Source organism: Schistocerca serialis, chromosome 1 (assembly GCF_023864345.2).
Source record: "Schistocerca serialis cubense isolate TAMUIC-IGC-003099 chromosome 1, iqSchSeri2.2, whole genome shotgun sequence".
Taxonomy (NCBI): domain Eukaryota; kingdom Metazoa; phylum Arthropoda; class Insecta; order Orthoptera; family Acrididae; genus Schistocerca; species Schistocerca serialis.
In genome coordinates this window covers 152,984,223-153,000,311 of record NC_064638.1, presented here as the reverse complement: position 1 = coordinate 153,000,311, position 16,089 = coordinate 152,984,223, and the positions used below count along the sequence as shown (strand labels likewise).

The 16,089-nt window shown below is 36.7% G+C and overlaps 1 protein-coding gene across 1 annotated transcript in view; it reads left to right on the top strand.

Annotated features, from left to right (window-relative positions):
• The window catches only part of LOC126464541 (extracellular matrix organizing protein FRAS1-like), a 471,206-nt gene that overhangs the window by 341,835 nt on the left and 113,282 nt on the right, over window positions 1-16,089 (top strand). Inside the window, exons 10-12 of the mRNA XM_050096241.1 lie at window positions 2,398-2,643; window positions 6,513-6,923; window positions 11,764-12,062. Coding sequence (XP_049952198.1) covers window positions 2,398-2,643; window positions 6,513-6,923; window positions 11,764-12,062 — 956 coding nt within the window. The remainder of the gene's footprint in view (window positions 1-2,397; window positions 2,644-6,512; window positions 6,924-11,763; window positions 12,063-16,089) is intronic.

Sequence of the window (16,089 nt, the reverse complement as noted above, 5' to 3'; positions counted from 1 at the left end):
TACCTCATCACTGTTCAGACTTAGGCATATGTCATACCATTTCACCAGCTTTTCTATGCCTTCTGTAGACACAGTTGCTACCAAGTTGTTGAGCCACTGATTGACAGATTCTTTAAGTTTATCATCTATTCCATAGGTTCGTCCATTCAAAAAATATTTCAATTTAGGGAATGAGTGATAATCACTTGGGGCTAAGACCAGACTTTATGGCAGATGTTGAAGCATTTCCCACTGAAGCTTGTCCTGTGTCACTCCTACTGCATGTGGATGCACATTATCATGAAGGAGGATGACTCCTCTGGTTAGCATTCCATATTACTTGTTTTTAATGGTGCAAGGAAGTCACTGAGCATTTGACAATAGGCCTCTGCAGTCCAATAATTGTGAAACACCTGTCTTCTTGGATTTTTGTTTCAATTGTTGCTTTGAATCCATCAGTCACCACTTCATTGTGAACATTCCTCCGTCTGCCCTTAAACATGATACACCGCTTCCAAACCGCTAATTTGTTCGTCACATTACTGTAAACCTTAATTATATGTCTATAAATTTCAATAGGTCAGACTTTTTTTGTGTCTAAGAAGTGGGTAACACTGTATTTAAAAAGCGAATAACACTATGCACATCACACCTGGTGGGATCACCAATTTTGTCACATATTTTAAAGCCACACTTCTAAGCAGTGATCACCCATGTTGGATTGTAGCTGCTGCCAAACTGAAGCAGATGAGTGCCAAGATCAGTGGTCCGTCAGCAGTGGTGATGGAGGGAGGGGGGGGGGGGGGAGGGGGAAGGGGGGAGGGGGGGGTATGTGGTCACATGTCAAAATGACCCTCATACAATTAACGGATACTTCTGTAGAATTAATATTTATTTACCTTAGTTGCAATCCCCAAGAAGATAGTGTTATATCACAATAACTGATGTTCTTTTATACACGATACACCTGTAGATCTAAATACCTTCGAATTTTTAATTTTCCTGTAGTGTTGTGAGAATCTCATCTTTTTTATTAAAAGTGCAAATGTGTTTCAATTTTTATCTTTTATGCTATCAAAACTACCATTTTTTCTTCACTAATTGCTGAAATGTGTCTATAACTATAGGTAGATTTGTCTAGTCCATATGTGACTTCCATTCATCTACATGTACTTTAATTTATTTATCAGAGAATTAGTATTTTACCCAGGATATGTTCCATCTGGAATTGTGCTTCACACCAGAAAATTAATTTTTGAAGAAAGTTTTTTATTTCATTTACTGCAATGTTATATATTCATTATCATCAGTGTTACTTTGCTGAAATCAGGGTAATATGATGAATTCAGCAATAACTAAAGATTTGTTTCCTTTCATTTAAAAGCAAATATATTAAAATGAGATACAAATCAAAATGAAAATCCTTTTACATAGAAGTAGTGGTATCTTTCAAGAGTAACGTTACTCACTGTAATCCTCTTCAATCACAATAACTGCCTCCAATCTTGTTCTGAAAGGATCGCTTGCACTCTTTAAAACAGAGCTGTCCATATTCACAAATGCATCTTTGATGGCGGTGCATAGAGATATGACATTAGCGTGCCTCGTCTTAATGGTAACACTTTCAAGTACACACCAAACATAGTAGTCAAGGGGGTTCTAACCTGGGCTATTCAGGGACCAGAAATGTTTTGATCAAAACATGTCAATATTATCCGAGAGTCAGTTTTGGACACAATGGCTTGTATGAGCTGGTGCACCATCCTGTTGAAAGACATTTTGTCTCCACAAGGCTGCAGTTACCATCCACAGATTCACAACATTTGTCAATACTTGCAGATAAACTTCTTTTGTGACCGCTTGTCCCTTTACAAAGAAATATAATGGCCTGATATCCCCCTCACTGAACACAATGCCTAGGATGCGAACCCCAGACTTCCCTTAAGCATTATACTTGTCCACAATATTGTAATTATTGATCTTGGGTACCCAAAGAATCAAACTATTTTAGTGGGTGAATGCCCAGTGTGAAGACTTTTGACAATCATGGCTCTTTCGTTGTACTCCACACTTGTCCATAATATCTCGGTCATTTTGAGATTCTGAATGTTTAGTAGATGCATATGTCCTTCAAGAACACCCATCATAACTCCAGTGGAACTGTGATATGGCAGGAAATTTAGATTGAAATTTCTCCAGAGTTAAGTGCTGCACCCAGTATGCAACATATTCAAATCGTGTGATTATGATATGTTTACGTGACCTGACGCTGAAATATACAATCAAAATTATTGATTAATTTGTGGTTTCTGAGTCAAATTATGTTCTCTTAATTTGTATTGGATAATGGTTTATATTCAGAAAGACTATACCTTTTGCCATTACATTTTTAAAACTAGCTGTTTTTTTTATATTAAGGTACTCCGGACAGGAGGTATGAATATGGAATCAGTTGTCAGCATTCTATCTGAAGAAGGGACAGTGCAGTCTCTTGTAGACTATGAATCTTACTCACAGAGGCTACTGTTTGCACCATATGTCACAAGCTTGCCAGTGCACGTCAGACTGAAGCAGTTTTATAAAACAACCACTCGCAGTTTCTCATTAACACTGAAAGCTGAACATCCCACAGTTCTGGGTGAAATTTCAACAGTTACAGTTCTGGTAAGTATACATAACATTCTGTCTCTTCAGAAAGAGAGAAATGGAGGGGGGGGAGGGGGGGGAGGGGAGAGAGAGAGGGGGGGGGGGGGGAGTGAGAGAAATACTCAGTACTTAACCAGACATATTTATAACAATTACTGTTAAAATAACTTGCATAACAGATTTCATGAATGATGAATTTTTTACTGTGTCATTGGACTACACTTAATCTGTAACTCATGTTTGTTATATTTTCTCCTAGCTAGTCACATAAGGTAACCAAAATCAACATATATATAAGGCAAATGTGTGTACATAAAGACACACTTTTTCCATGACCAAGCACTGGCACCTAAATGTGGTTGTGGTGGTAGATAGCCTTTGGTCTCCTGCTTTTAGTAAGGGAGTTTGGTCATGGTGAGTGGAAGTGGGTGATTGTGGATGGCAAAAAATATTTTCTCACATATTGTGTTTCTTAACGGTGTCTAAAATGTTTTGAGTGGCATTTCATGTATCAGTGAGGGATGGAGATATAATCAGAATTTTCTAGAAAGTATCTTTTGAACCAGATTTTCCCAGAAACTTCCAAAACCTTTGTAGATATATGCGACTTAACACTATAATAATGTTACTATCAGTAATTACAGTAATTATAAGCCTAAATCCTCATAAAAAATGAACAGTAGCTTTTTGTAGGAAAATTATTGTAGTTTTCAGGTTATTCAAGAAAAACCTACAAAAGAGATCTTCAAATACAAGCCTACCTCCACACTAAGCCCCCCACCAGACAGGATTTTTAGTACGTTGTTCATGGCACTCCTCCTACCACTGTACAAAAATTTGTTACTGCGCAAATTATTTCCCACATTGGACCTTTTTTGGTCTTTATTAACTGGCTTTATTATATCACCAGTTCAGTTGAGCACTAAAATTGTAAAATTGGTGATTGTATGAATTTTGCCTAACAGTTCTGTGAGTTTTAACAGCATGAAATAAGTAATTATATCTTTGTATTTGTCAGACCTGCTGACTGCAAAACCACTGGCTGTAATGGCTAACTCTGAATTGAACTGTCAATGTAATTAGTTTTAGCATTACATTTACAAAAGTGATTTTTTTTCCCTCACCCTCACAGGCTCACTTACACTAATAATATCAGTGAAACAGCTGACTATGTTGCCGTTATAATACTCCAAACAATAGAGACAAAAAAAGGTTGAATATGGAGAATAATTCATGTAGTTGCAAGTTTGTGTACACTGGTAGGAGGGAATTTCATGTGAATAATGTACTAGAAATTCTCACTGGTGAGGGCTGAGTGTGAGGGTAGAGGTGTGTTTGAAGGTCACTTTTGTACGGGTTTTTTTTTTTTTTTTTTTTTTTTTTTTTTTTTTTTTTTTTTTTTTTTTTTAATAGCTATGAAAACACAGCTTTCTGTGGAAACATAATCCATTATAAAATTTAACTACATTAAATTTCCTACAAACAGATCCTGTTCAATTTTTCTGTAGGACTAATAGTTTGTGCATAGTGAGCAAAAGAATATGAACACCTTGCATGTGGTCTTTGAATACCAAATATAACTTTCCAGGTTGCATAAAACATCAGCAGGGGCAGTTGTATCTCCCTGTATAATGATTTATTTTGTGAAATAGTTGTTGTATATAAAATGTCAAAGCATATGACAGTGCTTATGCAACTGTATGCGAATTTGCAAAGAAGAAATGCAGAATGTAGAAACAAAACAGAGGAAGAAAAAGAAAGATGACTTATGAAATTTCAAGGAGTTCAACAAATAAGAGAAAGGCAAAGTGAATAACAAAAAGCAAATATTAACAAAGAGATGTGAATTAGAGTAAGTTCAATTAGAAAATATGAATCAGGTAATCAATATCAAATGAATAAAAAAATAGAGAAAGAATGGCCACTCCACCTGAGTATCTAGGAGTTTCACACATAGAAACCACAATTTCGAACTTGAGGAAATCCATTATGATTCCACAAAAAAATACAATGAACATCCAAATGTGCATCATTAGGAAAATGGTCAAAACATGCACGTTCTGCTACACAGAAAAATTGAAAGATGTAACTCTGAGTCGCAAATGCCTGGCAGTGTGGCCTCAGTTGCCTCAGACTGCAGGCATGTGTGTGTGAGCTGCATTTGTGTGATTGTGTATGTGTGTGTCTGTAATGTAATTTTGACGAAGGCCTTTCTGGGTGAAAGGTGTATTTGTGACAGGCTTTTTATTGTGCCTATTTGCAACTCAGCATCGCTATTATATGGTGAGTAGCAGCTTTCCTTTTCATAATAGTGTGGAAATAAACTGCAAAATTTTTTAATTCTTTGAATGTTCCAGGAATGCCATTACATTGCGTCAAATAAAAGGTTTGTTCCCCAGTCATTTTACTACAGAAACTGAATTCACTGAAACTGTGTAATGGTAAAAGACTCTGCGTCAAACAGTTGTAAAATGACATCATCAAAGCCAGTATAATGACTAACAAAGAGAAAGGGTAGATGCTGTTTATATTGCGAGTATCTTTAGTATCATCTGGGATGGTCTTCAGTTTAAGCCGATTGCGGTTTTCAGTAAAGTTGGCTTACAGCATGACCTTCAATGAAGCATTGGACCAAATATTCCAATATTCTGGTGTAAACTTAATCATGCTTCTCACATGCCCAGTTGTACATCCTGTACTTATGAATTTGATTGAACTTATTGCATGTCACTATGGAAGCCAGAGAAATGTGTTGCACTCCAGCAATTTTTTTCAGATGATATGTGCCAGATGAATATCATCCTGTTTACTGAATCCATTCTAGTTTGTTGAGCTTACTGTTGCATTTTCACTTTTATTAAGTTTGAATATCATAAAGACCATCTGCCAGAAGCCCACACATGTTGAACATTGACTTTCAGTTGACTTTGATGGTTTGTATTAATACTGAATTACGGTAATATACTCCTTGTCAATCACCAGACAAATGGCACCTAACCAGTTTGAACACTGTTTATTGCAATGCAGCAGGACTCTTCTGCCCAAAGAGACAAAAATGCATGGGAACAAAAGATGATATAAACATCAATTTTTTGAAGCAGAGAATCCTTCTTTGACAAAGAAGAGGGTAGCTGTCATTCAGGTGTACTATCAATCACGGGCTTTTCTTGCTCATTTGTAATCAACTAAATGTAAATTGCCTTTTATAGTCAAATTGTTGTATAGTTGCACATTATGGGAATAATGCATTGCAGAAATAAAATATGAAGCTGACTACAGTATTTACTACAAAAGCAACAACTGCAGCAAAGCAGTTCTCTTTTGCCAAATGAAATCTGACATGTATACTGGATCCAGGCTTATGGACAAGTAGATTGAATGGGCTGCAAAAGAACTTATAAATGTATGAAATGAATAAGACTGAATGTATCAGGTAACAACCAGTGTAACTAACATAGTACAGCCCATATGACAAGCATGACGTGAAAATATGTGTTGAACAACTCTGATGTTAGCTACACAACCATCTATCCTGTTTCCTCAGTATCTTGTACACAGAAATGCCTTGGCCTTTAACATTCCATTCAGCCATAACCTTTCCAGGACCATTAAATGTTATAGGAAAATTTCTCATGATACTCTTTTTCAACAGTTGCTTCATCCAGAAACACACAAATATTGATTTGAATTTATTGATGTGTAGCTTATTCTGTGTATCCATATGTAATTCTGTTTATAATTAAGGCTGTTCCCATCATTTTACTTTTGAGGAAGGAATTTCATGGAACTTCTCACACTGTGATTTTATTGTTTACCAATCTACCTCAACAATTACATCATACTCTACCTTTGATCACACTGTAGACATATGGCTTTGAAAATTGCAGCTGAACAACTCATCAAGGAACTCCAGGTCTGCAGCAAGTCGTATTCTGCCAACACGCCCAGTTATTTTGTCATGGGGAAGCAATGGAACACAATTTCCTGACAATAACATGGAAGTGCAACCAGGATACCCCGTTACTTGTGTGACACCATGTGATGTGCAGCATCCAGATTATGGACAGACTATTAACTTACTGTGTTCAGCAGCAGGTATTTCTGATCCTCTCACAGACATCGTGGTACACTGGGAGGTTTCCACTGGTACTGGACATCCTTACAGGACAGTGTCTACAGCTCCTATTGATATGCTTAGTACAAGACATGCTCCTCGTGTGCTAGATCCTGTATTCTTTACTTCTGGGTTCAAAATACGCTGCACAGCTATCCCACTGAATGAAGAATGGGGAAAAAAGGTAAGCATTCTTAATATTTTATTATTTTTGTACAATGCATTCATGTTAGATCTAATGACAAACTTACCAGTTTAGTGATATTGTATCTGATAATTCTGATTTCACAGACAAAGTTTTAAAATAATTGTTGTAATCTGCAAATTGACATGTAGCAAATCAAACTGCTAAATCTTTTCACAAAACTGCTTTATCAATAAAACTTTTGCAACAGCCTCAGTAGTGTGCATTTATGTGTCTGTGTAGTTGTGTGTGTGAATTTGTGTACTTTCTACTAGAAAAAGCACCAGAGTTCGAAAGCTAGCGAAAATTTTTCTGTTACATGTTTCTATATGCCACATACCAGTCTGCTATAGGTGAGTGGTTGCCTTTCCCTAATATTATATATCACATACAATACATTACACATTGTAGTATTTATAATGAGATATTGAACACATAACTATCTAAAATTACAGGTCTATGCATACATCAATGTATACAATTTCATAAACTGCAATTGAGAATGGATTGTAAGTCCCACAGATACATGTTTCTGCCATGCTCACATCACAGTGTAGGTCCTTTCTTAACAGCTGAAACCCTGACAATGATGCTGTGACTTCAAAATGTACATTGTGAAAGTAAAACATCTGTTGAAAAAACAGTAGACAATCTTTGTTATTAAGTTTCCCACTTTATTTTTAGGTAAAAAGTACTTTTTCATATTGGCCCTTTTCCTGTCAATACAATTTGTGCAGCATTTTCCAGTGAGCAGACTCCATTGTTGAAATTAAGTAGTGTGAGCACCTGAAAATACTAGTCTAAAATTGCCACTAAATCTTCACTAGACTCAAAATATATTTCAGCCAGAAACTGCTTTAGATGTGAGAACAGGTAGAAGTCAGAGGTTGCCAAATTTTATGAATGGAAGTGGATGCTCCAGAAAATTGTGCTTCATATCCCTCAGTCTTTATCTAGGCAAAGAACCTTTCTGATGAAAGATAGTTTTCCATACATATTCCAATCTGTGATTCTTCCCACATATTCTTTTCATCCAGTTGGTCTAGAAAACCTGTAGAATACTTTTTCAAGATAATTAGTAAAAAGAATCTCTCTTTTCTCCCAGAAGATACCGAACATATACATTTCAGGAGGTACAATTGACTTTTTCCTCTTTAGTGCAGGATTACCAGCTTCCACCAACTGCTTTGATCACTGTCTGATTTCTGATATGAAGTACTAAACCCTGTCTCATCTGTAGTAACAATTTGATCTAGAAAATGATTCATTCCCTATTTGGCCTTGATGATGATTTCAGTTTTGCATGTTATTGTATCAGTGAATGACATATCGGGCCCCCATCTTGGACCTATCCTTCTCAGTGTCAACGCTTCATGTAAAATATATTGTACTCTTTCTACTGGCAAAAACCAAACAATGGAAAATCCAGGATGGAATGTAACAATATTATGAAAAAGAAAGTTATTACTCACCATATAGTGGAGATGCTGAGTCACAAATAAGATTTTGACCAGCAAAGCCTTCATCAAAAATAGATGACAGACAAACACACATACTCACACAAATGCAACTCACACACACATGACTGCAGTCTCTGGCATATGAATCCACACGCTGTAGTGTGGCTTCAGTTACCAGAGATTGCAATCATGCATGCGCATATGTGTGTGTGTGGGGGGGGTGTCTATTTTTGGCAAAGGCCTTGCTGACCGAAAGCTTATTTGTGACAATCTTTTTGTTATGCCTATCTGTGACTCAGCATCTCTGCTATATGGTGAGGAGCAACTTTCCTTTTCATAATACTGTTACATTCCATCCTGGATTTTCTATTGTTTGATTTCATAATTTTTGTTTTATTCATTCAACCTTCTTTATCTTTTATATGATAAAATTTCCAATAACTCTTTTAAATTGAGGTAAAATAAATGAAATTTGTAAATAACAAAAACATGAAACTTCAAATAGTTTTTCTTCTGAATACTTCTTCTTTAACTACTGTTTATTAATCACCTTATACACAGTGACTATACCCCCAATGCACACTTTTAAAATAACATACAAAAGATTGTGCGCTGTTGCAGACAATAACCACCTTTGAGTGTAAGACAAGGACTGAATATTTTTGTAACATTTGTTATTTGGGACAGCTACAATTCTTTTTCATTGCTTTTCATTCAATTATTAGAATAAAGTGCAATGTGGCTCTTGACAATGAGGTTCCCATTTCTTGTTTTTATTGGCCCTCAGCTAATGCATCGTGGTGGTCAAAGTTGTGCAAAGTCCTGTCTCATTTGAGCAAGGGGATACTACTTTGTAAGGTTACTGTTAACTCCACATGAAACACAATTGTGTGAATATATTGAGTAATAGCTAACATAAACACATTGAAATAAAAAACTTATAAATATTTTCTGGATCTTACTCAGGCAGAAAAGACAGCACTGTTATCAGTGGATTTGTACAACTACATGAGGACATTTCCATACTGTGTTAGAAAGGTGTAGCAGGTCACTCTGCAGCAGAATGTGCACTGTTTCAAAACTTCCTGGTAGATGAAACCATGTACCAAACTGGGACTCAAACTGAGAACCTTGGCTTTTTTGTGCAGTGTTCCTATCAACTAAGATATCTAGGGTTAATTCACAACTTGCCACACAGCTTAGTTCCTGCCAGTAGCTCTCCACTATCTTAAAACCACACAGTTCTCTTGTATTCTTTAACACCCCTAGACAAAAGGATATTGATGAGCAAAAGATTCATTCTGGAAACAGTCCCCTAGGCTGTGAATAAGCCAGTTCTCCACTATATCATTTCTTCAAGAAGTGCTCATGTTGCAGGAGAAATTCTGTGAAGTTTGGAAGATAGGAGCTGAGGTACTAATGGAAGTAGAATGTAAGGGTGTGTTGTGCATAGATAGCTCAGTCAGTAAGAGAATAGTCCATGTAACACTTGAATTCAGGTTCAAATCATGGTCTAGCACACAACTTTAATTTGCCAGGAAGTTTCAGAGAGATAGATTCATTCTGGAAAGTGTTACATGTTTTGTTGAAAATAGTTGCCATCTTTAGCCAGATGCAGACAAGAGCTAACAGCCAATATCCACACAAAATATTCATGCCCACTTGTTATCCTGTATGATGCTTAATCATTTCAGCCCTACACAAAAGAGGAAGAGAGAGGGGGAGGTGTGGCATATCTTTAGGTCACTGCACATCAAGATAATGAAAAACATAAGCATAGGACGTATTTTACTTGGAGCATTCAAAAATGATTGGCACTAAAATTTTTTTGTGTCCTCAGGAACCATTTACTGAGCAAATGAATACAGATTGTGTTATGGATATTTCCTGACAATGTCTATGCACTTTTGCTATCATTCTGGTAGTTTCTGTATGTGTGTAACAAACCATTATTTGGGAGTATCATGGATGACTGGTGGGCGATTGCATAAAGTTCATAATTTGTGGTGAACTCCTTAGCCCAACGACCTCTTTCATTGCTATTAACATGGCACAGTTGCTAGGACCTGGATCCAGTGAATATGGAGATTGTGGAGCACAGTAAATGCCATTTCACGCTCAGTGGAAATGATCTGGCCACTGGCATATGGCTGCACATTGTCGTGTTGGAGCGGAACATCACAATTCCTATTTCGGTGGCAGTGTAGTTGAATGTGTCAGTGAACTATAGTACTGATCACTGTTGAGGGTCATGTTGGGAGCAAGCAAATTCACCAGCAGTATCCCTTCCTCATTTCAGAACACATTACCACTTGTTTCTGTACGAATAGTCCTGTCTGTGACGAGGGCTCACAGTATACTTCCACTCCATGTATTGATGTTTCTTTTCTGGAGTATTGTGGAAGAACCATGAGTCTGTGATTGTAAGCAGACTCTTAAAGAACTCTACTTGATCTTCGCTTTACTGTTGCTCCAACTGTTGATGTATCTCCACATACTTCTGTTTCTATGCAATGGAGATGGGATGGGGCCCTCATTGTACACACACCTTCTTCTTCAGATCCTCATGGATAATGTTGTGGAGTGTTCCCCATGATAGACCCATGGCCTTCTCTAAGTTCATCAAATGTAATTCACCTATACCCCATGATCAATTGACACACAGGGCAGTGACAGTTTGTGTGCAGTTGCTTGATGCTGAGTGCTTTTGCATTTTTCAGCACAGTTCCTGCTGTCTAAGAACTCTGATACCCAACAAAATATGGATCAGCGACTTTATGCTTATCTGCACATATTGCTGCTAACCTCTCATGGATGTTTGAAACATTGTCCCATGCTTGTCTGCTTCCATTTTGTCTTATCGATGTCCACCAGTGTATTCATAAGCCAGAACAAGTGTTGCTGCAATGTGCCACCAATGGGAAGCAGCATCACCATCTGGTGGCAGTACACAGTACTATAGATTCACATGTACATCAACACACATTCCAGACTGCTACTTTGTAGGGGTTATCGGGGGAGTGCTAATCAATATTGTATTAAGTAAATATTTAATTTTGGCATGTTCATTATCATGCAGAATATATAAATCAAGGATGTGTGATTATATTAATTCAGTTACATATAAACAGTAAATGATGTTTAATGTGAAAGGTGTATCACACCTGTTACACAAATTAATCATTGAGTCTCTTGATATTCCCCTCAGATAATATTTTGTCACATCAGTGACACAGGTTAAGTCTCTGACTTCACAGCTACATAGAAAATCACATTTGTAGAATTAGTAATTAGTTTATACAACAATCAGAATACTGCAATAGCCACTGTATATTCATGGTCATATTGAAAACATCCTACTTAGATTATTACATTTTCAGGTGGAAGGTCTACCTGTGAGAAGTGCAACAGTGAAAGTTGGATCCAAAAAGCTGTGTCCAGCTTCCAATGAAGCTCCATCATTCTTAGCTACATTCACCAGTGGTAATGAAAAACAAAACAACAGTAAGGTGCACATTCGTGTGGAGGTACCACATATTGATGGAACAGTGCCTATTATTTCTACTGGACCGATTGAAGCACCACATCAGCTCATGAGAGAGAGTCAATACATTAACCAAAATCCCTGTTCCAACACATATCAAGGAAGTGCCTTCCTCAATGACAAAGAAAATAACAGGTTTGTTATTGCAGAACTGCTTCCTGTGATTGTGATGTGTCAGTATATGTGACAAGTAGCACCAGAAATATTCAGTCAGCTTTGTGTTATTGCTATTAGTTCTAGGGAAAGTAATAATATAATTAAGTACTTCAAAAATGAAATTCATCATGATGTCTGTTAATGAAACATCAAGATAACATCTTTAACTTAAAACATTAAATGTCTGTTTCCCTGATATAGCTGTGTACCTTGTCATGAGGTAACACATCATTTCCAAGACATGCTATCTCAGAAAGATTAAAATAGTATCTTTCTCCAGGACTTTGACTACCGTAAAGTAGGGTGACTTTGAACAGCGAGGCGGCTTTGAACAGCAATTTAGCATCTTTTTAAAACAATTGCTGCACTCTAGTGTGTAAATATGGAACTGAGTCCAGAGTCATTAAATATTGTCAATAATCGATACTTTCAGATGATATGACAGTTGATATGAAATAACATTGTATACCAACGCCAGAAAATAAAATAATTTTCTGGAAAAGTAAGGTCCTTCACAACCACAAAAACATTTGCCTATTATTAGAAGCATTTTTTAGTTTAGAATTTGAAATGGGTTTTTATGGGCAAGGTTAACACTTGAATGAACATTTACAGAAAGCATAAAATGTTAAAATTATTCTTTGGTGGTGTAAAAAAATAAAATATGGAGGCTTATCTTTCAAGGGGTGACTTTGAACAGTGCCTTCCCTCATCTCCATGGAAATCATGTTTTAGTGAAGTTTTCTTCAAAGAAAAGTGTAAAATAGTGTTGGACATGTTATCACAGATGATGAAATTACACTTACGAGGAAATGGCATTCCAATGTGGAATCAGATGAAGTTTTTTTCTGTGGCCGAATGTTCCCAATGTGTCAGATTTTGAGAAAGATGTCATTTGTAGGATTCTACCTGATTCTGAGGTAGATAGAAGGGAAAGGCTTCATTTTGAGTTTAAATTTGATGTCTATGACATCTGCTAGAGTGGACACCCTTTTGTGGCAACTTCCTTTTCTGTAGAGTGTTTACAGATGTAATTCTTTAAAAGGTGATAAATTTTTTTCATTTATTTTATTAAAGTCATACAGACTGTTTTGAAAAGATCTGTTTTTAAATAATTTTCTTATTTCATAACTAGCTCAGCACCCATTTCAATTATTAGCAAACTAAGCCATATCATATGAACAGTTTCAGGTGATTAAAGAAAACTCGTAAAAAATACTCAAATTTTTCTAAATAAGTTACTTTCAACACTATATTTATATACAAAATATCATGCTGTTTCATATGATAGGGGTGTCATTTAACAGTAATTGACATGATTCCCACATAATAGGCAAATGTTTCCATGTTCAAAGTGACCCCAACCCATGCGGTGAAATTGAACAGTGAAAAATTTTTTAAAAAATTAGCTAGGCCTGGGGGATAAAAATATATAATCTGCTTTATCATATTCAGCAACACCTCTTGCAACTTTTCAAAAGGTTTCATGTTGATATCTCCAGGAGATTCTGTTTAATTTACAAAAATGAATTTAAAATTTCAAAGTCAACCCGTTTTACGGTACATATTGTTGCCCTCAGAATTAGATAAATCCTTACCATACATTCTGAAGTGCTACTCCAGCACCCAACATATCTATGAAACACTCTGATGTGTCCTTATATCCCACCAACCCTAGTCTGCTGTATGTGAATAGTATCCCTGCAAAGACTTAGATGCAAGGACTGGTCTTTGTGCCTATCCAGCCATTCTAATCCAGTCTCATCACAAGCACACCATACCCTGTCAGAGGTATACTGTAAAATATGCACAGTATTTTATGGTTGCACGACTGCCAACCAATTGTCCATTTGAATGAATGACTACCACCAAATGTAAAGAGGTTGAATAGCATCACTTGCTCTGATAACACTCATAATATGAATACCTGACAATATAATGTAATTAGATAGGTAAAAAATCTAGTCACCAAGTGGTGGTAGGAGAATGCACATATAAAAAAAGCAAGCTTTCGGAGCCAGTGACTGCTTCCTCCAGAAGAAGGTTTGAAAGTGAATGAAGAGGGATGAATGGAGAGGAGCTGAAGAGGATTAGGAAAAGGGGTAGAGATTTGAAAAGTCACCCAGAATCCCAGGGCATGGCAGACTTACCAGACAGGGTGAGAAGGAAAGACTGTGTCCTGTATTAACAATAAACTATCATTATGCTGCTTAATGCTGTACATGTTTGTGATATCTAAATTTAACTGAGTACGTTAGAAAGAAAACTGCTTCTTTGGGAAAAAAGGCTTCTGTCTCTTCAGTTGTACCATAGAACTGAAGTTTTTGTGCTGTTAGCAGCTTAATATTTACTTGATTATGAAGGTCTTTTTCAATGCATATATGTCTTATTTTTCAAAGCAAATACATCATAGGTCTGTAAATACTGAGCCTTATTTATAGTACATTGGGTTTTGTCCTGTAGCTTTATTATGAACATTGCTACTTGCCATGTAGCTAACAGAACTTCTCGACTTCTGAATTTAGATACTTAGGTAATTTGTAGAATGAGTGGTTAGTGAGGTATGTTTTTAATTTTATTTTGATTTTGCCGGGTTTCCCAATTTCCTGTTTTCTGTCAGTCAAGAACTTGCTGAATATCAAAGAGTACATAACTCCATTCTGAACGCAAGACAATGAGAATGTTTACATAGAAATTATTTTTGTGTCTTGTATTATGACTGTGTAAATAACAGTTTGGCAAAAAATCATTTTTATTATGAGAAAAAAGAGGGAAAAAATGATTATGTAGTAAATGATTGGGAACTGAGTGTAAGAATTCCAAGATACTTAAAAATTCTTCTGTAAGATGTGTGGTTCAAAAATGGTTCAAATGGCTCTGAGCACTATGGGACTTAACATCTATGGTCATCAGTCCCCTAGAACTTAGAACGACTTAAACCTAACTAACCTAAGGACAGCACACAACACCCAGCCATCACGAGGCAGAGAAAATCCCTGACCCCGCCGGGAATCGAACCCGGGCGTGGGAAGCGAGAATGCTACCGCACGACCACGAGATGCGGGCTAAGATGTGTGGTCATTTACTTTATACAGTATTGTCACTTTATAACTACTATCAAGTTCAAACCTCAAAGTAGCGTCATCAGTGAAATATGACACTTAGCACTGAAAATATATTTATTGTGGACACCAGTGTACAGACAGAACAGAAATTCCTCTTGGACATAGATTGCTACTGTTTATATGAACATAAAATATTCCAGAATATTCCAAACATAAGAAATTTTGAGAAGCTTCTAGAAATGGTAACTACTAAATGACAATTATTTGCTAGTGATCAGATCTGAAATGCTGACCCACAACTTAACAGGCAGCAAAATTAATTGCCACCATGTATTGCAATCAATGCAGCTTGTAGCATTGCTCCCTCTTCCAGTGTTTTCAGAAGCCAACAACAGCATCCTAGATATAGACCTTGTCAGTGGTACTCTGTATGGTTGTGCTGGACAATCTTCATGTTTGGGTCATGTTACTTCCTCTTCACTATGATGAGCATTGAAGATAATCCCTCCCATCAAAGTTTTGCACTCACTGTGTTGGCCTAGAATGAGAAACTCCCATCATCAGTTGTGCCTCAGACCTGTAGGAGCGCTATATACAAAGGGTATGGGTGATATCTCTATACCTTTGTCTTCTTGATGAAGGGTTATAATCCTCAACTTAATATGTCATGTCTGACTAGTGATGGAGCATTCAATACAGCATAAAGTAATGGTTTCGTAACTTTTCAAGTAGTCGTATGTCGAAAGTAGGACCACTGAAAAAGTTGTTAAATCATTACTTCGGGCTGTATTAAACCCATAGCATGCTATTGCTGTTTTCTCTCGGATGAGACCAACCAACAGCAATGTCCCTTGTACGACTACCACTGGCCAAGCACACACCATTTAATACATTTTGTGACTTAATTACTGGTGTAGGGCTGGTTGTATGCTATTTCATTG